This window comes from Lacerta agilis, chromosome 3, assembly GCF_009819535.1.
Source record: "Lacerta agilis isolate rLacAgi1 chromosome 3, rLacAgi1.pri, whole genome shotgun sequence".
NCBI lineage: Eukaryota > Metazoa > Chordata > Lepidosauria > Squamata > Lacertidae > Lacerta > Lacerta agilis.
The window spans coordinates 83,023,787-83,049,808 of NC_046314.1; the positions used below are offsets into that span (position 1 = coordinate 83,023,787).

Below are 26,022 nucleotides of genomic sequence, written 5' to 3' on the forward strand. Positions count from 1 at the left end.
CAGCTGACATAATGGCAAGTCATCATATACCACCAAAAGCCTAGAAGCAAAGGAAGGTTTCAAAAGATAAACAGAAAAAGTAAGCTTAGCCAGGGGCGGGGAGACAAGAGAACAAAACATGTTTCTGAGTGTGTTCTCTCTGGATGTCCATGTGTGCCCCCCCCCACGTGTGTTTTCTCTCCCTTTCTAAATTTCTCCATGTTTTGTTTTTCCCTCTTTGAGCCTGTGACTGTTTCTCTCACTCCGAGACCGTCTGTGTTTATGTATTCTTTGGGTCTGAGTTCTCCCTTGGTTGGCTGGCTAGAGCCCCCACCCCTCCCCACACCTACACAGCACCTTATGAGCAGAGAGGCAAAGAGCAAGAAAGGAGAGAAGGGCGAGAGAGAGAAGGAACGAATGTACGCAGAGAGCAACCGGTCTTCTCACTCCAGCCATTTTGTGGTGGTGCTTGCAACACAGTTTGAAAATTCCAGGTGTGCCCACAGACCCAAAAAGGTTGGGGATTCCTGCTCCAGGAACTCATATGCCGATCAGTGGACCACTGCACTTTATTGATTGTATGCAGCCAAATCCCGTAAGACAACAGAGCAGCTCAGTATGCAATTAACAGTATGCGTTTCATACCAGAACAAACAAAAACCTTCAAAGACCAACCTTTAAATTGACAGTAATGTTTCCTGATTGTTCATAGTGTCTTAGGCAGATGCTCATTTAAAGAATTAATCATAGCAGCAATCTGAGCCCTACTAACTCCAATTTTTTTTAGCCTTTAATCCAAGTTCTAGACTCTTCATCCGCAAAATCTTTTAATAAGCATACATGTCTATTGTTCAAGCTTAACAAACCAAAGCAAACTTATCAGAAATATTTGCCCTTTAGACAGAGCACAACATGAATCGATTTCATTACTGTCATACTGCGTGGAGAACAACAGAAGTTAGCAAGAAAGCAGGGTTTTGTAAAGCCTATATGAAGCATTTAAAATGACAATTATACAATCACTGTGCATTAATTGGCTTCCATTTAAGGAGGACAGAAAGCTTTCCTGTGAAGATAATAAACATACCATCATTTCCATTGCCAGCCTTTTGAGATTGAGTAAAAAGAGGAGTTTAGAAATAGCCTGTCACTTCAGGCTTTGAGTACTAAATTATTAATTTACACAAAATACTACATTAAAATACCATTAAATCGACCAAAGGCAGCAGAAGCAGACTTGAAAAGAAGTTTTCACACTTGGTTAGACTATCAAATGCAGTCTATGACATGTAAGCTGAATTCCATTTACTTTTACACCCTCCCTCTCTGCATTATTTTCTTTGCCACTCTCACGGATCAGAGAGGCTTGTTGAAGTTTGTGTTTGCTACCTTCGGTCTGTCTTATTTTTCCTGCTGTGAACTAGCTAGTTGGGACTTTGCAATCATTCTTCATGCTATAAATTCATGACATGAACAAGGGATTAGATCTTCAATGCAAGATTAGGCACACAGGAATTGGCAAGGAAGGAGACTGCCATTATCCAAGCACATACAAAACAGCAACAGAAGCACTACAAAACATCAGCAGAAGCAGACTGCTTTTGCTCAAATAATTCACTTCTCAAGTTGGAGTCACTAAAAGAATCTTATTTTTAGGCTAGGATTCCATGCTTCTTTATGTAACAAATGTCAAAATTAATTCTGAATTGGCCTATCAAAGTGGTTCCCTCAATTTATGAGATATTAAAGCAGTATATTATTATCCTTTTGGGGTAAATTAGGTTGGGCGGGGAGACCAACTGTAACAGACCAATTCCACAGCTGCAGAAATACAGTTGTTTCATGGTATTGGTGTTTTAGTCGGTTCTAGTATTGTCCTATGATTGGTTTTATTGTTGCTTCACTGTAAATACTGCACTGTAATTTGCCCTGGGACCCTTAGAAATGAAGGGTGGAATAGAAATACAGCAAATAAAGGAAGAAAATATTGTTTTGTTTCTCCAGCCCTTCCTGTCACATTTAAAGCAATCTCCTAACCCTGGAAAGTGGTGTAAAACTGCTGGGCACTGCCAAGGGAAATTCCTACCCAGTCTCTTATCATCAGTAATGTTTCATTTTTATTTATTTTGTTACTAATATACTGTTACATGCCACCCCAATCTCCGAGAGGAGCAAGATTCCGGGGATTGCAGGGGCTTAGCCAGGGTTCAGTTTCCTTAGAATGAGGGGCAGCAGAGACTGTGGTATCTTTAGGATAAATGGTTTATGCACACATAGACACAATCTGAGTGTAAAATGGAGGTGTTCACAGCTTTAACACCCTTAAAGGTCTCAATTCTACATTAGTCACAGCATGTCTCTTTTTCTCAGCTTCTCAAGTCTGCAGCCTGCTTCCAGCCAGATGATGAAGACCTACTCATTAGCTTGTGGTGACAGTGCTTAACTGTTCGGGCCAACAATCATTGCCTAGACAAAGGGACTAATGACTGTACTTAGGTGGCAAGCAAAGGAACTTTTCCAGCTAGTTCAACAACAGAATCCTCCTTTCAGTTTCATCCTGGTTGGAGCCATTTGATTTTAATCTTTGCTGGATCCTCCCTGCAAACTCTGCCCTCTTTTTGTTTCGGATGGTTAGTCATGTACAAGCATCCTATTAGATTTGAAAGGGATGAGGTACAAATAGCAGAAAACTAAACTCACTTGCAGGAAACCTTTGTTCTGTCGGCCACCATTGTCCACTGCTGCTGGTTAGTGGAAACTTCAATGTAATAGCTATAGCTTCTGTCGTCACAATCCCAGAGAAGTAACCTGCATGAGCAGAAACAGTAAGAATTCAGTGATCAACCCACCCACCAATCTTGTAATACATAATTTATTTCTACAATCTTTCCTGCTAACCTATGTTAACCGCTTGTCTTGGAATGTGTCTGTAATAATCAGCAGTTTGAATTCTGTATTTGTATTTTAACTTTAGTTAAAAGGGGAACAATTTGGCCGTAAGTAGGCATAAAAGTAAACTATACTGTAATTCCAGATCCTTACTTCCTTAAAATTCTTCTTTATCAATTATTTCTTTTTTATTTTTATCTAGGTTTAAGACAGCCTTATCCAGCCTGGTGGCTCCATATGTTTTGAGCTATAACTCCTATCAGTCCCAGTGCTAGCTGGAGTGATGAGTTACAGTCCAAAAACATCTGGAGGACACCATTTTGGGGAAGCCTGCTTTAAAGCCGCAGGTAGGAGCAGAATTCTGGGCATACATATTTTTCTGGCATGCCTGATAATTTGGCTTTAAATAATTATCCCACTTTAAACTTTCTAAGCAATCTATAATATTTTGTCAATTAGAGCATTTCTTTGCAATTCATCTAAATTATTCTTAATTTATGTAAAAATCAATCCATGTGGAAAACTAGTTCAGTCAGCAAGTGTGAATATGATTGCATTGCCAAAGTCAAGGTCAGCCTCTGATTCACAGGCCAACACAAAATGTACTTATTTATCTATTTTGGTATTTTTATACCACCTTTCAGGGCCAAAGGCAGTGTCAAGGTAGTTCAGAGTCAAAATCTTAAAAACAAAATATAAGCCAATTAAAGTATACAACATAGAGGACAGGGAGGAGGAAGCAGGAACAGTTAAAGTTATAGGTCAGCTATCTTGTTCAATTAAAAGCAATTTCAAATAGCAATGTATTTAACATTTAGCAATGTTTGAACACAATCAGGGAAGGAGCCCAGCATACATCCCATTGGAGGGTGTTACAATGTGATGTAGCCACTACTGAAAGGCTCTGTGATTGCCAACCAGATGATTTTTAATTGTGGGCCTGTGAGAAGGGTCTCTGTGGCCAATGTCAAGGCCTGCGCAGGCCTGGATACATTTTCTTCAGATACCATGGCCCCAAACCAGTGAATGCTTGAAAGGCAGCAGTCCAGAAGTACACAGGTAATCAATACAGCTCGTTACAGAATAAATGTTTTATGCTCTGATTACTTTATCTCACAAGCAACCAGGCAGCTACACTGCAGACCAGCTGAAGCTTCTAAACTTTACAGGCAGCCCCACATAGATTGTGTTATGGTAGATTAATACAGTATGGATGTAACCATGGCATGAATGACAGTGGCCAGCTCTGCTTCCTCCAAATAAGGTCACTGCTGGCAAACCAACTGAAGCAGAACTCCTGACAACTGAAGGCTGAAGTGCTGCCTGAAGACTTGAAAGGAAAATTGAACTGTCCTTACTTGGTGTCAAGGATATCGATGTACACAAAAAGGTGCCCCCACATATTTTTTTTAAAATCACATTAAATAGAAATGATGTAGGTATACCTATTCCAAATAGAAATTCACACCAAATGGACAAAAGAGTAGAAAAGTAAGTAGAAGTGGAAGTGAATATAAGCATGCATAATTATCCAAGCCTCTTCCACAGATCTTCATAAATATATGAATTAGCCAATTTATACCAAGAAAACCTTCACATGGTCCTCCAATAAAGACTTCCTAGTTAGTGCTCATCTTGAAAGTATATAAAATGCATGGTTATATTACATATCTCCAGTCACCTATTCTTAGGCTCACTATCGATTTTTATTTAGGACCAATGAACTGCTTTTATAAATTGATTACCAAATGTGATTTTGCTTACATCTTTTACAAAGGTTTTGGCTGGCTGCATACCATTGATTAGCAGGATTTGAGTTTATAACAACAAATTGCTATAGTTTTTCAAAAGCTTTGTCTTTGCTATTGGAGCAAGAAGTAACTGGAAGCAGAGCCAGAAGACTGCATTTACTTTGCTTAAAATAATTGCTCTTTCATCAGTCTAGAAAGAAAGTTTTTAAACTGCAGCATTCTAATTGGAAAGCCTGCATTATGCATGTTATGGCAAGCTACATTGTGCTGATTGTGATTTTTAACTTCTGCTCTTTTCCTTAAGGGTTTAATTTACTACCAGTCCAGAGTTAAAAGGCCTATGCCTTGGTGCTTATTCACTTAAATGGCACTGACTAAAAAGTGTAAAATTGACCTGCATTGCTTGCGTTTTGCACTGTTGTTGTGGAAAGCCTACCCTTCTACAACACAATTACTGAACATAATTATTGCAATTTTCATAATTTGGTCTCTCTTTTGGAAAAAAAGTGGCTCACACAATAATTATGCTACAAACACAATAGACAGTGATGACATTTGATGATTTCTATGGAATCACTAGGGATTGTTCTACATGATTAAAGATTAATTGGGTAGCCAACTAACCCTGTCCCTGATTTATATAACATTTTAGACTCCTAAGAACATGGAATAGTATTCAATGAAATTTTGCTCAGACCCACTGAAGTTAATTCACCTAACTTACTTATGTTTATTAATTTTAATGGGGCTACTTGAAGTAAATTTAGTTGAATACTAAGCGCTGCTGGATCAGACCAGGGTTCCACCTAGTCCAGCATCCCGTTTTGTACAGCAACCAGATACCTCTAGGAAGCCCACAAAGAGGGCACAAGGGTAAGCTATAATAAACCTCTCCCATTGTTCCTCCTCATGAATTGATATTAACTGGGACCAAACCATCATGATTAGTAGCCATTAACAGAGCTATCCTCCATGAATTTATCCACTCCGCTTTTAAAGCTATCTAAGCTAGCAGAAATCACTTCCTGTTGTTGGAAATTCTGCACATTTAAATATCTGCACTGTGAAATACTATACTGCATCATCTGTCCAGAATCTCCTGCCATTCAGTTTCAATGCATAATTTCCAGATGCACAATAGCATTTTTGAGAAGATGGAACCAAAATTGTGCACAGTATTTTAAGGGTGTTTAACCATAGATTTGTATAAAACTATGACTATATTGACAGCTTTAATTTTGATTCATTTCTTTAAAATCCCTAGCAACAAATTAGCTTTCTTACAGCTCCCACACACTGACTTTGCAGTGTTTATGTTGAATTATGATTCCTCCCACCCATCAACATGCATCACTTTACACTTTCACTGAACCTCATTTGCCATTTTTTGGTTCATTCACAGAGTTTAGAAAGATTCTTCTGAAACTCTTCTCATGTGCTTTTATTTTCATCACTGGGAATAATTTTTCTTTATGTAAAAAAACCAAAACCACCTGATTTTATAACAATACGCATCAAAATTAAGAAAGACAAGGAGGCAGGAAAACAACAACAAACATTATACAAAACCAAACCAAACCAAAACAAAACCCTATCTTTCTAAATATGTGTTCTGATACCCTGCTCCTCCCAAAACAAATTAGTTTCCGCCAGTTGTTAAGGATTAAAGATATGAACTCTGCTCTAGTTAAGCAAAAAGCAGATTGGTCTGAACTAAAGGTGAAGCTGACCGCTAGCTTTGGAACAAATATTTTGTAACGTTCTGCTTTCACATGTTAACTGCAACCTTCTAGGATAGGGAAGATACTGTTTGCAGGCTGATGCTAAAATTTTATTTATAAAGGTTGAGGAATGTTAAAACTAGCTTGTTCTTTTCCACTGCGAATTTGGGAAAGTTAAAGTTGTACCTTGTATACTGAATGTTTTGCATAAATGTTATTACATTCTGATTGAGCTTAAAGACCCTTGTGACTCTCACGAGAGCAGGTGTACTAAGAGCTTGAAATAATGGAACTTTTGGTGAATCTAAAGTGTGTGGATTTTTTTTTTTTTAATTTCACAACAACCTCTTTACATTGGATTGCATTTGCCATTTTACTGCCCACTTCGGAGATATCATTTCAGAACTCTTCACAATCTCTTTTTATTTCAACCACACTGAACAATTTGACCCTGATGCTGGGAAAGATTGAGGGCACAAGGAGAAGGGGACGACAGAAGACGAGATGCTTGGATGGTGTTCTTGAGGCTACCAACATGAGTCGGACCAAACTGCGGGAGGCAGTGAAAGACAGGCGTGCCTGGCGTGCTCTGGTCCATGGGGTCACGAAGAGTCGGACACGACTGAACGACTGAACAACAACAACGAACAATTTAGGATCATCAGCAAACTTGACGACTTCACTGCTCTAATTCTAAATTATTTATGAAGAAGTTGGGGAACTTCACTGTCAACATCCTTCCACTGGGAGACCTGTCCATTTATTCCTATTCTCTGTTTCCTGTTTCATAATCAGTGTTCCACAAAATGACTTCTTTTATGCCATAACTGCTAAGCGTATTCATGAGTCTTTGATGAGGTACTTTGTCAAAAGCTTTTAGAAACTGGATTAATGATTTGGAAGAAGAACAACAGAAATAGCTGTTGATAATAGTGATGAGAAGACTCAATGAGAGAGGGTGGTCCATGGAGGAAGTCTGGAACCAAGGGCCCTCCAAAACCTACAGCCAGCATTTCACTTTTTTATCAGTAGATATACAGACACCCTGAAGAGTGCAAATCTGGCCAGCCAACCTGGTCAGTTTCCTGCTTCTGATACACATTTAAAGACATATTTATTGTTGGATTAATGTTTATAGCAATCTGCTCCTCTACCCCCCCCCCTTTGAACGAATCCTTATTGCCTTCTACAGCTTCCTTAAGTTTGTTCAATAACCATGCTGGCATACTCTTGCACTCAATGGTACCTTTCTTAATCTGAGGGAATCTCCTATCTTTTAAATTTAGGAAGCAATTCAGTACATTTCCATAAATAGTTTTTATAGGCCATCTGAGAGCTAACAGGCAGGCCTTTTCTTAAATTTATGAATGGTGAATGCCAATCTCATCTTTATCAAGCCTATTTCAAATGACAGCAGCATGTCACCAAAACAACTGAAAAACTCGCTGCTTCTACATTAGATTTAAAATGCAATTTAACCACGCATCTTTCTCTTACCAAAATAAAAGCAAATTCCTTCCTAAGCAAATTCCTTAGAGACCAACTAAGTTTGTTCTTGGTATGAGCTTTCGTGTGCATGCACACTTCTTCAGATACACTGAAACAGAAGTCACCAGACCCTTATATATAATGAGAGAGTGGAGAGGGGTATTACTCAGAAGGGTGGTATAGAAAAAGCATATGTTTTTCTATAGTCCACATACATCTTTCATAATAATAATAATAATAATAATAATAATAATAATAATTTATTTGTACCCCGCCCATCTGGCTGGGTCTCCCCAGCTACTCTGGGCGGCTTCCATAAATATTAAAGAATATTTAAGTTTTCTTTAATGTATTCCTTTCTTCCTATTGAAGATATCTTGTTTACTTTCAACTGCTGATAAAAACATTACTTCTGCAAAAATTATTTCACCCTGCACCACCACCAGCCTCATTTCCCCCCCTTTAATAATGCTGTTGGTTGATAGCTATGAGATAAACATAAACCCTGTTAGGTTCTGTGAAAATATTCACTAATTCAGAAGCCTGCTTACCTAAAGGGCATGGCATTCAATAATAAACTGCCCTCCACATCTCTAAATCCTTTGACACTGTCTGGGGTTAAGATAGGCTGGTCAAACAAGCTTTACAAAAGCTGTTCCAGAACCCTTTGCTTAAGCCTGGCTGTTAATAATATTAATAAGTCATCATTTCAGAAGCAAAAATAAAAGGCTTCTGAAGGAAAACTAAAGTTCTCATTAGTGCTGACTTCCTGCAAATTAAAAATTTAGAGCTGATTCAGTCAGAATTCCCAAAGGCATCATTGCACACTTGGTCAGAAGAAAGACTCGGCTATCTGAAATTCTGCTTTCTCACCCGCTATCTTTCTGTGTAGCTGTAAAAGTCTTTTGGTGCCTCTAAGCAAGACTGTAGCTAACTTGCTTATTAAAAATATCTGTCAACTTAAGGGCAGAATCTTAGATGTGTGATGAGATAAACACAGATATAAATCATTGTAACACTTTTTAATTACAAGTATGGATAAAAGCAAAAACATATGTAATCCCCCACCCCCCGGAATCTATTATTTCCCCCCAAGAGAATACTTTTTATCATTGCGGGACTTTGTAGTTTCCTGTTGGAGAAACTGGACATGGAGGAAGGGCTTAATTTCCTTCATGAGCACAAATCATTCCATGTATGAGATAAACTAACAGGTGTATGGTCAGCCAAGCCGGTTGCTATGGCAATGGCCCAGTGCCATATATACAAGCGGTTAAGGCATGTCAGTCATTGAGTCCCTCTGTAAGTCGGAGTCTGTTTTACGTTTTGAAGCTGGAACAACAGAGATATTTTGTACTTGTATATATCTGTATCTGCATCTCCAAAGCCTACAAACTGTATGTATATCAATGTCTGGAACTGTATTACTAAAGCATAATCTTCTACAGTAGTAAACTATTTTAGATCTTAAGTTGCCTGTGTGTGGTGGCTGGAACTGTGGGTAACTTTTGCTATGTGGGCATCACACCTCAGATTCCCAACATTTACTTGGTTCAAGGCTTGTAAGAAGGTACAGTAAGATGCTAGTAAGAAGGCCAGTAAATTCTAGAAGTTTCTTGGCAAACAGGTTCTGTGGACACACTTGAGTTCTGTATAGTGCAGGATGAACTATTGCTATCAAACATTATCTAGGGCCACACAGGGAGCTAAGTGCTGTCCATAGTGCTGAAGCCTATATTAAGTTGATTCAAAACACACAACTGTAGATGAGAACAGCTAAAAATGCAGTAAGGTAAAATGTGCAATCACTCCTAAAATGTCTCAGTATAACAGGATAAAGAGTTTTATAGTAACTTAATGACTATGTAAATTAGAGGAAACTTCATGAGATTTAGTTTACCTATTTATTTCATAGAATTTACATGTAAACATTCCACGTATCTAGGTAGGCTTGTCTAAACAAAAATGTTCTTAAAAGGCACCTTTACAGTGAAAGAGCCTGCCTGATGTGAAAAGGCACAGAGTTCCAAGTTGTGGGAGCTGCCACACTATAATAATAATAATAATAATAATAATAATAATAATAATAATAATTATTATTATTATTATTATTATTATTATTATTATTATTATTATTATTATTTACAAACACAGAACAAGTATTGTGTGGCACCTGTAACAGTGCCAGTTTGGCAGACTGAAGCAGTCAATTGGGCATCTATAGGGTAAGGCAAGATGTCTGAGGTGTTATCCTCTGCTGACAAGCATTCATGCATATGGGGAAAAATAGCAACTTCCAGGTCAGCAACATGTGGCCTGGTTCACTGAACTGTTACCTTACTGTTTTTTTGAATGTTGACCCAGCTACACCCCCGAAAGTGAATTTTAAAAAGAGGTAAATTGTACTTTTTTGCACAAGCCAACAGTAGCCCAACTGAAGTTTCTTATTTGCCTCTCCATGATATCATCTCAATAATTAGAAGCTAAAGAAAAATACATGTTGCACAGAATTCAGTCTGCATGAACTGCCCTTCCAGACTACCACAAAATGCTTCTCAGGTGCCAGTATAAATATTCACTAGTGCACTCTGGGCACAAGGGCCACATTTCATGCCACATACTAATCCTTCAAATGTATTCTGAGCAAGGTACTGCAGTAAACATTAATGAGTAGGCTAGGTTGTGCTGTGATGGATACACTAGGACAGAAAGAGAATGTTTAAGTGAAGGAGGCAGAACTGCATACATCACAGGGAAAAAACAGTTTAGGGCAATGCTGTTTCTGCTACAAAGGCTTCTTCTATTAGAAGAAAATGTTAAATTAGCCTTCGTTAGTCAATCTTGCCCTCTGGGCTGTAGGAAGAAATGCTGAGTGAACTTGAAGTTCATCCGGCTCACTTGCTGCAATATCCAGAATATTAAACATTTGCCTCAGAAGCATCAACCTTGCTAGAAGTCCATTAATTGAAATAGGTAGCAATGAGTGTAATAAAAATTTGACTGCACCACCTTACATTTTAGTAAGAATCTCAGAGCCTAGCACTCTAGGGGGAGAATATGTATCCATTAAAAATAGAGGAGTTTCGCTTAAAAATGGGGCAGTCATAGAATTAATCTTCCTTGGCTCATAACCTCAGGTCTAGATTCCGTTATCCGTTGAGTACAGAATTTCTGCTCCCTCCCCCGCATGGGATGTGTGTGTGTGTGTAGATTATTATATACATTATACATATATATATATATATAGAGAGAGAGAGAGAGAGGATTTTAAGTGCTCTTGATTAGCTGATAGTTGGCAGTTATATCCTATTCTTATATTTCACAAGGTTTCCCCGTAGAACTAGAAATGCTACATATTTCACTGTGGCCCTACATTATATATAATTTGTCTTTGTTGTTGTTATTATTATTATTTGCATTTCTGATACTACAAAAGTAGTACAAAAGAGAAGAATCTCTGAAATTAAAAGGGGGGGATCTATAAATAGACATAAATCCAAAATACATTCCTTAACTGGCTTCCCATCCTCTCCTCCCATGGTTCCTTTTTCTCCTCTATTTCTTGGTTCACCCCATCTATCACACCCCCTAATATGGTACATGTATAAACTTTGGCTATTTCTTACACTGCTGAAAATCTTACCATCCTGCTAGGTTGATTGTCCGTTTATAATACTTTTTTCATATATTAAATAAAATATTTCCAGTCCTCCTTATATCCTTCATCATTTTGGTTTCTGATTCTAGTGGTCATCCCTGCTGGCTCTCCATATTCTAACAGTTTGATATGCTATTCTTCTTTTGTTGGTACCTTATCTGTTTTTGTACTAGTAACATGTATATCTGTTGTCGCATATAGGAACAAATTTCTCTCTTTTTTGGTGACTTCAAGCATTGTTTCTGGGTTTTTAGAAAAATGTTTTTAAAGCCTTTTAAAAAGTTCATTATATAATTTGTCTTTGGAGTCATCAGGAGATTTGAGATTAGCATTATTATTATTATTATTATCATCATCATTTTGTTGTTCAGTCATTCAGTCGTGTCCGACTCTTCGTGACCCCATGGACCAGAGCACGCCAGGCACGCCTATCCTTCACTGCCTCTCGCAGTTTGGCCAAACTCATGTTAGTAGCTTCGAGAACACTGTCCAACCATCTCATCCTCTGTCGTCCCCTTCTCCTTGTGCCCTCCATCTTTCCCAACATCAGGGTCTTTTCTAGGGAGTCTTCTCATCATCATCATTAAATGCACAATAAAACAAAACAATAATTCTCCTCCCATGAACACATTTAAAAAGCCATAGAATGTTAATCAGCTGAATGCTTGGTTGAAGGGAAATATTTTCGCCTGGTGCCTAAAGATATGTCATGATGGTGTCAGGTGAGCCTACCTGGGGAGAGCATTCCACAAACAGGGAGACACCACAGAAAAGACCCATTCTTGTGTTGTCACCCTATGGACCTCTCGTGGATGAGGCACACAAAGAAGGACCTCAGGGGATGACTGCAGGGTCTAGGTCGGTTCATCAGGAAAGAGGCAGTCCTTGAGATACTGTGGTTCTGAGTCATTTAAGACTTAATAGATCAAAATAAGCATTTTGAATTGGGCCAATAAACTAATTGGCAGCCAGTGCAATTGGCCCAGGATCAGTGTAATATGCTCAAATTGTCTTGCTGCAGTGAGTGACTTGGCTGCTGAATTCTACACCAGCCGAAGTTTTGGAACAGTCTTCAGAGGCAGCCTGCACTCCACTGCAGTAATGAAACCTCAAGGTTACCAGAACACAGACAACAGACATTAGGCTATCCCAGTCAAGATAGGGATGCGGCAGGGCCACCAGCCAAAGCTGATGAAAAGCACTCCATGCCACCAAGGCCCCTGAGCCTCCAGTGACAGCAAAGGATCCAGAAATACCTCCAAGCTATGTACCCACTCCTTCAGATTGTGTGTAACCCCATTAACAGTGGGCAACTTTCCATCCATCCTGTCTAGGGATTAACACTGGGGCCTACTAACAGGGTTATCTGGATTGAGCTTCTGCTTTTTGGCTCTTATCCAGTCCATTACTGAGGCAAGACAATGGTCCAGCACATCCACTGCCACACCTGCAGATGTAAAGGAAAAGCAGAGGTGTGTGTCACCAGCATATTGCTGACAGCATACTGCAAAACTCTGAATAACCCCACTCTGGTTTTGTGTAGTAAAGCACAGGGGATAAAACTGAACCCTATGGAACTCCACAGCACTCTCCCAGCCTCACTCTCTAGGAACGACCAAGTAGGACCAGAACCATGATGTCCAGCAATATTTATCTGAAAAAGGAAATGCTATGCAAGCCCTAGATCAGTGTCTGAACTTGGTGACTGCTTGGATGAGGGCCAACAAACTGGCAAGATGGAAGCACTGTGGGTGAGTGGTTCCCACATCTGGATAACTGATCAATCGATATGCGGAGCTGCCCCTAGCTAGCGAAAAATTCAGTAGTTCAATACTCACTGGAACAGAATACTGGCATCATGTTACACCACAGCCAGAAGAATGGCAATGGCTGCCAATGAGCTACCAGGCTAGGTTCATGGTGATGGTACTGGTATACAAAGCCCTTGAGGCCAGGATACTTAAAAGTTTATTTAATCCATGGGTAGGCAAACTAAGGCCCAGGGCCCGGATCCGGCCCAATCGCCTTCTAAATCCGGCCTGCGGACGGTCCGGGAATCAGCGTGTTTTTACATGAGTAGAATGTTGCTGCTGCCCAGGAGGACTCCCCTGCCTGAGTGCCTGAGGGCCCCGTTCCTGCCACTCACCACCTGGCCCAGGGCGGGGCCTGAAAAGGCTACAAAAGGACTGCTGCTGCCTCTGCTTTGCTGCTGGTTGCTGCTGCCCAGGAGGACTCCCCTGCCTGAGTGCCTGAGGGCCCCGTTCCTGCCACTCACCACCTGGCCCAGGGCGGGGCCTGGTAAGGCCATAAAAGGACTGCTGCTGCCTCTGCTTTGCTGCTGGTTGCTGCTGCCCAGGAGGACTCCCCTGCCTGAGTGCCTGAGGGCCCCGTTCCTGCCACTCACCACCTGGCCCAGGGCGGGGCCTGGTAAGGCCTCAAAAGGACTGCTGCTGCCTCTGCTTTGCTGCTGGTTGCTGCTGCCCAGGAGGACCCCCCTGCCTGAGTGCCTGAGTGCTGCTGCTGTCCAGCTCTTTTTTAAATGTTTTTTTTCTTTTTCTTTTTTTTCTTAAATGTTTTAAAATGTTTCTATTATTATTATTATTATTTCTTTTCATCTTTTTAAGTTTTCTTGTTGTGGGGGTGGGATAGATGTTTAGTGGGGTTTTGAGTTTTGTATAATTTTGGTTACTTGTAATTTTTATAGTTTTTGGTTTGTATTGTTGTGTTTTGTTTTCTGTTTTTATATAGGTTTAATTTTGTTCTTAAGGGGTGGGGTCAGGGCTGCCTGGGAGGGGGTCCCAGCCAACAAAATGGCTGGGGCAGGTTCCACAGGGTGGGATGCACTGGGACAACCGATCTCAGTGATCACGGGCAGGAGGAGGAGTTACGCTAAGACCAGACCATGTCATTGCCGAGGAGGCAGGTTTAGTCGTTGTCTGAGGACTATTCCTGCCTCCGGGTCTGGTCCTGACCGGACGGATACTGGATTCAGCAAGGGATACCCACATGACCTGAAGATGCTGCTGTGCAATGCCAGGTCAATGTTGAATAAAACCACTGCCATCCACAACTTGATTGTGGATGGTGGACTTGACCTGGCATGTGTAACAGAGACTTGGTTGGATGAAGCGGATGGGCCTGTCCTTGCCGCTGCTTGTCCACCAGGTTTCTCTTACGCACAGCAACCCAGGCCATCTGGGCGGGGAGGGGGGGTTGCAGTGATTTTTAGGAAGTCATTAGTTTGCACCAGGCGTCCTATTGGGAAGACCCAGTTCTCTGAGTGCATGTTCTGGAAGTTGGGCAATAGGGGCAGTACAGGATTCCTTTTGGTGTACCGACCTCCCCGCTGCACCAAGGATTCCCTGCCCGAGCTGCTTCAGGTCGTGGCGGATGTTCTCCTGGAGTCACCTAGTTTGGTCGTCCTAGGGGATTTTAACATCCATGCCGACACGACCTTACAAGGGGCCGCTCGGGACTTCGTGGAAAGCATGGCCTCCATGGGGCTGTCCCTGAATAAGTCTGGTCCAACTCATAGCCGAGGACATGCCTTAGACCTGGTATTCACCTCTATGGATGTTGGTGATCTGACATTAAAAAAAAGTGAAACTAAAGAAGTGCCATGGTCAGATCACTTCCTGGTACAACTGGACTTCTCCGCAACCCTTCCCCTCTGCAGGGAGGTGGGACCAATTCGGATGGTCCGCCCCCGCCACTTAATGGATCCAAATGGTTTCCAGAGAGTGGTAGGGGATACTTTATCCCATGTTGATGGCCTTTCAGCCGATTCCCTGGTGGCCCGCTGGAATGTGGAGCTAACCAGGGCTATTGACTGTTTGGCTCCGAAGCGCCCTCTCCGGTTGCATGGAGCCCGGACAGCCCTGTGGTTTTCCCCGGAGCTGAGGGCGATGAAACAATCGTTGAGACGGCTAGAGCGCCGGTGGCAGAAAACCCATTCTGAATCCGACCGAACACAGGTTAGAGCTCAACGTCGAGCCTACCAAGTGGCGATAGCGACGGCGAAGAAGACTTTCTTCACCGCCTCTATTGCATCTGCGGAAAATAGCAGCAGGAGACTCTTTCAGGTGGTTCGGAATCTATCGGAGCCACCTTCGTCATCGGGGCCTGGTAGGGACCCCAAGATCTCCTGCAATGCGTTTGCAAAGTTTTTTGCAGATAAAATCGCTCAGATTCGGAAAGATAGACTCCACCGTGGGAGCAGGGCCAGGGCGGGAGAGTGCCAGAGTCCTGTCTAGTCCAGTTGCGTGGGATCAATTTCAGTCTGTTACCTCCGAGGATGTGGACAGGCTGCTTGGACGAGTGAAACCAACCACCTGTCTCCTTGATCCTTGCCCATCCTGGCTTATAAAAGCTAGCCGGGAGGGGCTGGGCGATGGGCTGCGCGGGGTGGTGAATGCTTCCCTCTGTGAGGGAGCCTTCCCAGCCCCGCTGAAAGAGGCGGTCATTAAACCGCTTCTTAAAAAAACATCTTTAGACCCGGCCAATATGGCCAACTATCGCCCAGTCTCAAATCTACCATTCTTGGGCAAGGTGATTGAGCGAGTGGTTGCTGAACAACTCCAGGCACGCCTGGAAGAAGCGGACCATTTGGATCCCTTCCAATCGGGATTCAGGCCTCACCATGGGACTGAAACCGCCTTGGTCGCGCTGGTCGATGATCTCCGGCGGGCTAGGGACAAAGGTGAGAGCTGTTTCCTAGTTCTGCTGGATCTCTCAGCGGCCTTTGACACCATCGACCATAACATCCTTCTAGACCGGCTAGAGGGGTTGGGAGCTGGAGGCACTGTTATACAGTGGTTCCGCTCCTTCCTCCTGGGCCGTGTTCAGAAAGTGGTGGTGGGGGATGAGTGTTCAGACCCCTGGGCTCTCACTTGTGGGGTGCCTCAGGGTTCTGTCCTCTCCCCCATGCTTTTTAATATCTATATGAAGCCGCTGGGAGAGATCATCAGGGGGTTTGGGCTGGGTGTTCATCAGTATGCGGATGATACCCAGCTCTACCTCTCTTTCAAATCAGAACCAGTGAAGGCCGTGAAGGTCCTGTGTGAGTGCCTGGAGGCGGTTGGAGGATGGATGGCGGCTAACAGATTGAGGTTGAATCCTGACAAGACAGAAGTACTGTTCTTGGGGGACAGGAGGAGGGCAGGTGTGGAGGATTCCCTGGTCCTGAATGGGGTAACTGTGCCCCTGAAGGACCAGGTGCGCAGCCTGGGAGTCATTTTGGACTCACAGCTGTCCATGGAAGCGCAGGTTAATTCTGTATCCAGGGCAGCTGTCTACCAGCTCCACCTGGTACGCAGGCTGAGACCCTACCTGCCCGCGGACTGTCTCACCAAAGTGGTGCATGCTCTGGTTATCTCCCGCTTGGACTACTGCAATGCGCTCTATGTGGGGCTGCCTTTGAAGGTGACCCGGAAACTGCAATTAATCCAAAATGCGGCAGCTAGACTGGTGACTGGGAGTGGCCGCCGAGACCACATAACACCGGTCCTGAGAGATCTGCATTGGCTCCCAGTACGTTTCCGAGCACAATTCAAAGTGTTGGTGCTGACCTTTAAAGCCCTAAACGGCCTCGGTCCTGTATGCCTGAAGGAGCGTCTCCACCCCCATCATTCAGCCCGGACACTGAGATCCAGCGCCGAGGGCCTTCTGTCTGTTCCCTCACTGCGAGAAGCAAAACTACAGGGAACCAGGCAGAGGGCCTTCTCGGTAGTGGCGCCCGCCCTGTGGAACGCCCTCCCATCACAGGTCAGGGAAATAAACAACTACCTGACATTCAGAAAAAACCTGAAGGCAGCCCTTTTTAGGGAAGTTTTTAATGTTTGATATTGTTGTATTTGGTTTCTGTTGGAAGCCGCCCAGAGTGGCTGGGGAAATCCAGCCAGATGGGCGGGGTACAAATAATAAATATTATTATTATTATTATTATTATCCTTTTATTTAAAATGCATCTCTGGGTTATTTGTGGGGCCTTCCTGGAGTTTTTACATGAGTAGAATGTGTGCTTTTATTTAAAATGCATCTCTGGGTTATTTGTGGGGCATAGGAATTTGTTCATCCCCCCCTCAAAAAATAGTCCGGCCCCCCACAAAGTCTGAGGGACAGTGGACTGGCCCCCTGCTGAAAAAGTTTTCTGGCCCCTGCTAATCTTTTATATACACAACTGATCACTGCAGTCTGTAGGAGTCCATATTGTATGGAGTAAAAATTGGGCTTTTAATACAGTGGCATCTACTTTGGAACTTCCTGCCATCACATATCAGACTGGCACAGTCTATTTGGCAGCTGTGGAAGATCTTCCTTTTTCAACAAGCCTTTTAAGTGGAGGTCTTTGTCTATATTGGACTTGAAACTTTTTATATACATTTTTTATTGTTGATGTTTTTATTGTTAAAGCGCTTTGAGATGTTTATGGGAAACGATTTCTAAATGAAATATAAAAACAAAACTGCAGGATGGTTTGTTTCTGAGGACCGCAATGCAGAGTTATTGTGAGGAGGCTGAATGCTGAGAAAAACATAATAATGTGTTTTGAATACTTTAAATGGATGAAAATGTAACATTAAGCTGCCACTGAAAAATCTCACTAGAATTTTGACAAGTTTATTTGTACTTTAGCGAAACATTTGGTGGATTTAGATTTTTAAAAATAGACACATTAAAACAATACAGCGGTACCTTGGTTTAAGAACAGTCCAGTTTAAGAACGATTCAATTTGCAAATGCTGCAAAACCAGAAATAGTGTCTTGGTTTGAGAACTTTACCTCGTTCTAAGAACAGAATCCGAAAAGTGGAAGGGCACTGGCGGTGGGAGGCCTCATTACGGAAAGCGCGCCTCGGTTTAAGTACAGTTTTGGTTTAAGAGTGGACTTCTGGAACAGATTAAGTTTGTAAACCAAGGTACCATTGTACTGGTATGTCTTTGTAAAGAGATGTGTATAGGGCCCAATTTACGATGTATGGTGTTTTTAGATATACATTAAAATCTTTTGTAATACCTTTTGTGCAGAACAAATGAAATGCATTTTTTACTTATTTACTGTAGTAATTATAGTAATTATATTCAGCATGTAAAAAAACTTAATCATTAATTATCATTAATGATTGTGATCCACCCTGCAACTAAAAGGCAGACATGAATCATAATCAGAAATTATAAGAACTTAATAAGAGGATCGGGAAACGGGTGGGGCTGTGGGTTAAACTGCAGAGCCTAGGGCTTGCTGATCAGAAGGTCAGCAGTTCAAATCCCCGTGACGGGGTGAGCTCCCGTTGCTCGGTCCCAGCTCCTGCCAACCTAACAGTTCGAAAGCACGTCAAAGTTCAAGTAGATAAATAGGTACCGCTTCGGTGGGAAGGAAAACGGAGCTTCCATGCACTGCTCTGGTTGACCAGAAGTGGCTTAGCCATGCTGGCCACATGACCCGGAAGCTGCACGCCGACTCCCTCGGCCAGTAAAGCGAGATGAGCGCTGCAATCCTAGAGTCGTCTGCGACTGGACCTAATGGTCAGGGGTCCCTTTCCCTAATAAGAGGATCAGGGCAGTGGCAATTTAATCTAGCATCCTGCTCTCACAATGGACAACCACATGTTTATAGGAAGCCTGAAAGAAAGGCAACAACCCTCTCCCTACTTCTGATTCCTAGCAACTGGCATGCAGAGGCATCCTGCCTCCAACCAGGGAGGTAGGACATAGTCATTGTGACTAGTCAAAACACATAAATCATGATGGATGCTCCAGCAGTTCCCACACATTATCTTCTCTATCTATAATACTGTGTATTTAATTACACAGCACACCTTTATTTCACACTTGCTCCAAAGATGTGATGGGGTTAATTTTATCCTCACAATATCCCTGTAATGTTAGCAAGCTACTTGATGAATAAACTCCTGGCAACGTGCACAACAGAAGCACTTTTTACAAAATGTAAAGCTGCCATTGTAGCAAAAGTTTATTCTCCCAAAATGCTATTCTTGCTTGGTATGTACCTTGTGTAAGTTTTATGAAATATATAAATTTTAGAATATAATTGTCCAGAAGATAATAGCTGTAATTCACACAATTTAGATTATTTTATATAACTCTTTCCAAGTTTGAAATATGATGTTAATGGGACTTTTTGTGATAACTGTGAACAAAAAACAGAGTCAGTTGCCTGGTCACCTCTAAGAAGCTAATGCTTCACCTGAATGATCAAAATATATGTGTGAAAATCATGAAAATGTAAAAGTACACACACACACACACTTATGGGGGTAGAATAAAATAGTAAGATAACTTACACTGAAGGTCACTTGATAACTTTTAGTGATAAATAGAAGATACATTTGGATCTGCTCAGAATCCTGCAGTTATCTGTGAAGCCCAATCTGTGCTGTGCAACAGATGCAGCAGAAGCCAACGTTCCACTATGTATGGACAGTAAGTTGTTAGGGTGACATGTGAGTCTAGATGCACCACACAAGTGAGATGCATTTGTTTTAGCAGCATTGATCAGTACTCCCTGGAGACTCTAACACCACCGGATTATTATAATTCAAATCCCCAAACAATGTAGTAGGCTTTCGTCGGCAAGTCCTGTATCTATACATCTGGTATAGTAGTGAAATATATCTGTTGTCAGGACCAAAAATATAAAGACTGCAAAGCCTTTTGCAATGAAAGTTGCTATCTAACTATAAGCAAACCTGAGGAGTTAATCTATACTAATGAAGTAAGAAAGGGGAGGAGGGAGTACAAGATAAAGGATAATGTATGCACCGCCTGACAGCTTTGTTTGAAGGGTGTTGGTGGTAAAACTGATTATCTGTGAATATATTTACTTTCAAATATAGAAGGTATTTGAGAAATAAAAAAAGAACTTCCCTGTGACAAAATGAACCTGAATGTCGCTAGTAGCTACCATATCCAGTTAGCAAGCAGGTCAATGATCTACTTGTAAGCCGTAAATGCCTGCCTGTGAAGTTTCACTCTCACTAATCCCTGTGAGAGTAGGGAGATCTGCAGTTTCATCCACCTGCACCGATGCACTGTAATTTCAGATATCTGTTCTTTTTCATCTTGTCATATGTGGCATGTCAACACTTCTCAGAAGCACATAGAAAAAGCCAAAACAGTACAGCCTTCTTGAAGAAAAGTACCGTATTTTCTGGCGTATAAGACGGCTGGGCATATAAGACGACCCCCAACTTTTCCAGTTAAAATATAGAGTTTGAGATATACTCGACCGCAGATTCTCCACCTGGCGTATAAGACGACCCCCGACTTTTGAGAAGATTTTCCTGGATTAAAAAGTAGTCTTATACGCCAGAATATACAGTATACCTTATTTTATCCCTCCCTTATGAAAGTTTCTTAATACCAAAAGCATAAGGGACAGAAACAGAGAAAAGCATTACTAAATGCAAGCATTTTGCAAATGCCTTTGGGTGTTTGATTTTCGTTGTTGTGTATACTGTGTATATACGGACAATGACAATAAATAAATCTTAATCTCTTAATCTTAAATGCTTTGATTTAAAACAACAAAACATTTTTTTATAGGCATTGGCTTTGAAATACCTTATCCCCATAATGAGCCCAAAGGGAAGCATTTGATTATTTAACCTGAAACAAGACTTCTGCACTTTTGAGCAATATTATTATTTATATAGCTTCATAAGTGTCTCCTAATTTTATTATATATTATTTTCAAAGTTTTCTGAGCTGCTTAGGAAGCCTTGTTGAAAGATGGGCTGAGACTTTTAAAAAATAAATACATACATTAAGCACTTTAGAGCATTGAAAAAATGAATTGTGAGGAATTAAAATAAGGAACTGAATAGGATATTGACTCATTGCATAGCCTATTTTACAGAATGTCTGTTCTGGATAAGTTTTTGGGTGTCTTATTTGTATTATTTAAAAAAATAATACAAAACATTAGATCTCATGTTTGGAGATAAGGATTTTGGAATTGTCCAGAGCTCTTACCAGGTTTCTTTAATAATGCATCTTGAATATTTCAACTTATCTTTATAAAAATAGTGTATTATGTATGAATTATGTTGTGCCTTTTTTGGCTTTTCCTTCAAGGAGCTCAGAGCAGTGTACTTGCTCTGACTGCAGTGTTACCCTCACAATAACCTTGTAATGCAGGTAGGGGGAATCTCAGGCCTACGGGCCAAATGCATCCCTTTAAGCCTCTCTTTCTGGCTCTTGAAATTCTCACCCTCTTTGGGTGCATTTGCTTGGCTGGAATATGCCTTGAACTGTGTTAATTCCTCTTGCTTCCTTGGATGGAGGGCGGAGAGGGATGTGTAAGGGTGTGTAAAAACTAGCCTATGACACACACACAAAATGCATTCATCGTTCTGCCCACTTTTGCCTCTGCCCCCATTCCACTACTGGCACATGGCGCCCAGAAAGAAAAGGCTTCCCTACCCTTGCTGTAAGGTATGTTAGGAGAGTTACTATTTCTCCCTCTAAGATCATATGGTAAGATTCATGGCTGTGAATCTATGTTTCCTTGGTCTAACACCAACATTCTATCCAATATACCCATTGCCCCATAAACATCATAGTTGAGGAGGTAAACGGGAGAAAATATCTAACAGTCTATTTTAAGAAAACACAGAAGTAGCCAGGCACAGAAAATGGCACTAATTAAGTCTTCAAAGCCAATGATTTCCAACTACATCTAGCAACAAAAAAACCTGAATTAGGTAGATTAACAGGCGTGTTTGGGGGCTATGCAGATTGTGATAAATATGCAAAAATAGTAGTAGTAGTAGTAAAGAATTATCTATAGCACTGTTTCTGATGCCATCCCCAGCAACATGTTATGTCACTATTTTAACATTAAATGTGTGTCATGATTTGTTTTTCAAGTTATGTTTTGCATGCTATTGTGGCACAAGAAGAAGAATCCCAGTGCAAAAAAGCAACTGAGCTTTCTATAGTGTGTATATATGTGTGTGTGTGTGTGTATAATCCTTTATTTATTTAACTTATAAAGATAACATAGCAAAAGATTTATAAATAAAATACACCATCTACCCTAACAACACACGGTGTTGTTTCAGATGCTGCTTAAAGAAACTGAAGCTGTATATGGAAGGTATCTAGGAGGCATGAATTTTCCCCTTAGTGAACTAGCTTTATGTAAAAATGAAATCTTACCGAATTGATCCAATCATGTAAGGTTGTGCCAACTGCACTACGATAGCACCACTGCCTAGCTGATGGCATGTATACCCAGAATCCCAGTCATAGTTCTTTGTGTCTCCATTCAGCAAGGCATTGCGACTTCGGCTTACGCCCTCAATCACACTGGCACAGTCTGCAACCGTTGCAACGTTCTCAGTGGGAACTGAAATTAAAATATGAAAGAGATCAAAAGCGGGCACAGACAACCACCCATTTCTGTTTCTGGGGAAGAATAAAAATAAGCAGGAACACATGGGCTTATGATTCAGAGCATAGATTAATAATGAATAAGCACTGGGAGAACTGTCTGAACCAGGGCAGGCCAGAGAACCTTTAACTCCAAAGCAGCCCTAGAACAAAATTATGGATTGCAAAGTAGTATTTAGATAGGATCATATCATAGCAAATGTTTTGCTGAAAGCGGACAGCCTCAATATTAGGATAAACGTGGAACTGTGGACCAGGACAGGAATGGCAACGCACAATTGTTGTTGTTGGCATCTGTCTGTCTTGAGAGACAATGGAGTGCACTTCTAGGGGTGAAGTCAATCCACTGTGTTAGCATCACTGAAGTGACCTCTCCAGGGCGCAAGCCTGGGTGGTGTGTATGGAGGTCCTGGGCAGCCCAGATGATGACCCCCTTTCAGCCTCACTGATGTGGTCCAAAGGAAACCAGAGTAGTATTTTTGGCACCCACTTGGCTACAGAAGTTGCCGGAAGCAGGCATACAAGTCGTCATCCAACCTTCGAAGGAACTAAAGTGACTAAAAAAAGCAGTGGTACTGGCAATAAAGAAGCTACAGCATCGGGCAGCATTGTTTTCACTGTTGATCCAGGAAAACAACACTTGCTGCTTTAGAACTGGTGGACTCCACATAATAATTTAAACTGCCTAGTGAACCTTTCATTGCAAACAGTTTTAGGTGATTCTGGTTGCAATACAAGGCACAATCTCTTCAAATGGGGCTGAGTGCTGGAAGATCACTTGCTAACACTAGAGTTTTCCCCAGGCCTACTTATGCCACTCTGTTGTGGTTTCAGATAAACTGAGGGACACAGATTCTTATTAATCTTTAGTTCTGAGTTCAGAATATATATAATCTTATTTAATCATAGAATCATAGACCTGTTGAGTTGGAAGGGACCCTGAGGATCATCTAGTCCAACCCCCTGCAATGTAGGGATATGCAGCTGTCCCATATGGGACTCAAAACTGCAACCCTGGCATTATCAGCACTGTGCTCCAACCGAGCAATACAAGCTGGAGGAGGCTCAGTAGACTCTCTGTGTAAATGGGTAATAGGTGTTTTCACGTGCTTCAGCTGAAGTTCAAGACTCATAGAATTGTAGAGTTGGAAGGGACACCAAGGGTCATCTAGTCCAACCCCCTGCAATGCAGGAATCTCAGCTAAAGCATCCAAGACAAACAGCCATCCAACCTCTGCTTAAAAACCTCCAAGGAAAGATAGTTCGAGGGAGCAGACATTATTTTCGTGACTTTTATTCCTGCTTCATGTGTTGCAGTCATGGTCATCATGGAAGCTGTCCACTACATGAGCCCTTTTGTCTGATGTTACTATAAACTACACCAACATCATGTCTTTCCAAAATGTTTTCAACCATGGAGAACTTGAAGCTAATGCTTCACAAATCCCTAATTACATAAGCAACTAGGAAATGGAAATGCTGTGAATCCTTTAGTACCGAGACCTGAATTATGTTCCTATAGTCTGACATAAGCCGACAGTGAAGAAAAAGTTACCGGTACTTGGTAGACAAATGTCTCCCTTACAAAAATGTTTTGTCCCCAAACACCTAGCTAGTTCCACTGTTTTTCTCCTGATCCATCCTGAGACCTATTTTGCATTCTGCTCAATTCTGCAGACTTAAATAAATAAATATATCTACATTTCCTCATATTCATCTCTTTCTTGCCTCTCTCTGATCCTTCCCTTTCGCAATTCCTCACAATTCATTTTTTTTCTACCGTGTAAAGTGTTTATGTATTTATTTAGTATATGTATTTATTTTTAAAAAAGTCTCAGCCCACCTTTCAACAACAAGGCTCCCTAAGCAACTCAGAACAATTTAAAAACTGCATACAATAAAATCAAGACACGCTTATGGAGCTTTATAAATAACAATATTGCTCAAATGTACAGATGGCTTGTTTCAGGTTAAATAATCAAATGCTCCCCTTTGGGTTCATAATGGGGATAAGGTATTTCAAAGCTAAAACCTATAACAATTGTTTTGTTGCTGTTTTATATCAAAGCATTTGCAACCAATATTTTCTTAGCCAATCAAGATTTGCCACACTGGAATTTTTGTAGTATTCAGTAGCTAGTATATATTTTAGGATATTGAAGACGTTACTCACAAATTAATTTATTCCAATTTACTAATGTGCATATTGGTTTTAAGGATGGGTTCATGAAATTTGGTTTCAATGTTTATGTACTGTATAATCCATTTCAACACAAATGCAATTTATTTATTTACCAAAGCAATTGTTCAACTTGCCATTCTTTAATAAAGTTCTTGATATATGCTGTATTAATGATAGAAATTGATTTTGTACTGTTTTGCACATTGGGAAATTAGACAGCAATCAAATAATTGCAACGTACAGAAAGTACCATGTTGTTTCGGCTCCCAAGGGAAGACTGCCACTCCCCATTCTGAATGTTCATTATCGTCTTTCATACCCGCCTGATAAATTTATTTAAAACAACATCTGGAAGGGACTTTGCTCTGTGCTGCATTTTCAGTCTTTTGGTTCCCTTCTCTTATCCCTGAGGAATTTCTGCCTCAATTTGTGTCACTTTGTTTATAAAAGTGGACTGCCAAAACCAACAGTATCTTGTTTCTATGTTTTTCTGCATTTTTTCTTCTGTCCTTCAACTAGCTAAGTAATGCATGCTGCAAGAAAAAAGAAAAATAAGAATGGGATACAAGGATGAAAATTACTGTTCTCATCCTTTGTGCACGTAACAGTTCTGCACAAGTTTAGCATATTGTTGCCGTAGAATGTAAAATGATACATGCTAACAAAATGCAGACATTCTGGAAGCAAGCAGAATTTTAAAATGGACCAAGGCAGAAACAGCAGCAGGAACCGCAGGGGGCGAGGGAGAAGGATATGATTTGTGTGTTACTCTTCCTGACTCTTATCCTGTAACAGGTTATGGCCAACAGATTGCCAATATATTTGATTTTGACACAAAAAAGTTTTAAAAGGCAGTGTTATTTCCAGGACATGACCTAAAGACTATCTATATTAACTATACTTGAAGATAAGATGACATGTAATTTTACTGTCTCCGATG

At 41.1% G+C, this 26,022-nt stretch overlaps 1 protein-coding gene across 2 annotated transcripts in view; it reads right to left on the bottom strand.

Moving 5' to 3' along the window:
- BTBD9 (BTB domain containing 9) overlaps positions 1–26,022 on the bottom strand; it is a 147,976-nt gene that overhangs the window by 33,163 nt on the left and 88,791 nt on the right. For both annotated transcript variants that reach the window (XM_033144578.1, XM_033144579.1), the window contains exons 8-9: positions 22,667–22,856; positions 2,680–2,787 (exon numbers count right to left, since the gene is read on the bottom strand). In XM_033144578.1, coding sequence (XP_033000469.1) covers positions 2,680–2,787; positions 22,667–22,856 — 298 coding nt within the window. The remainder of the gene's footprint in view (positions 1–2,679; positions 2,788–22,666; positions 22,857–26,022) is intronic.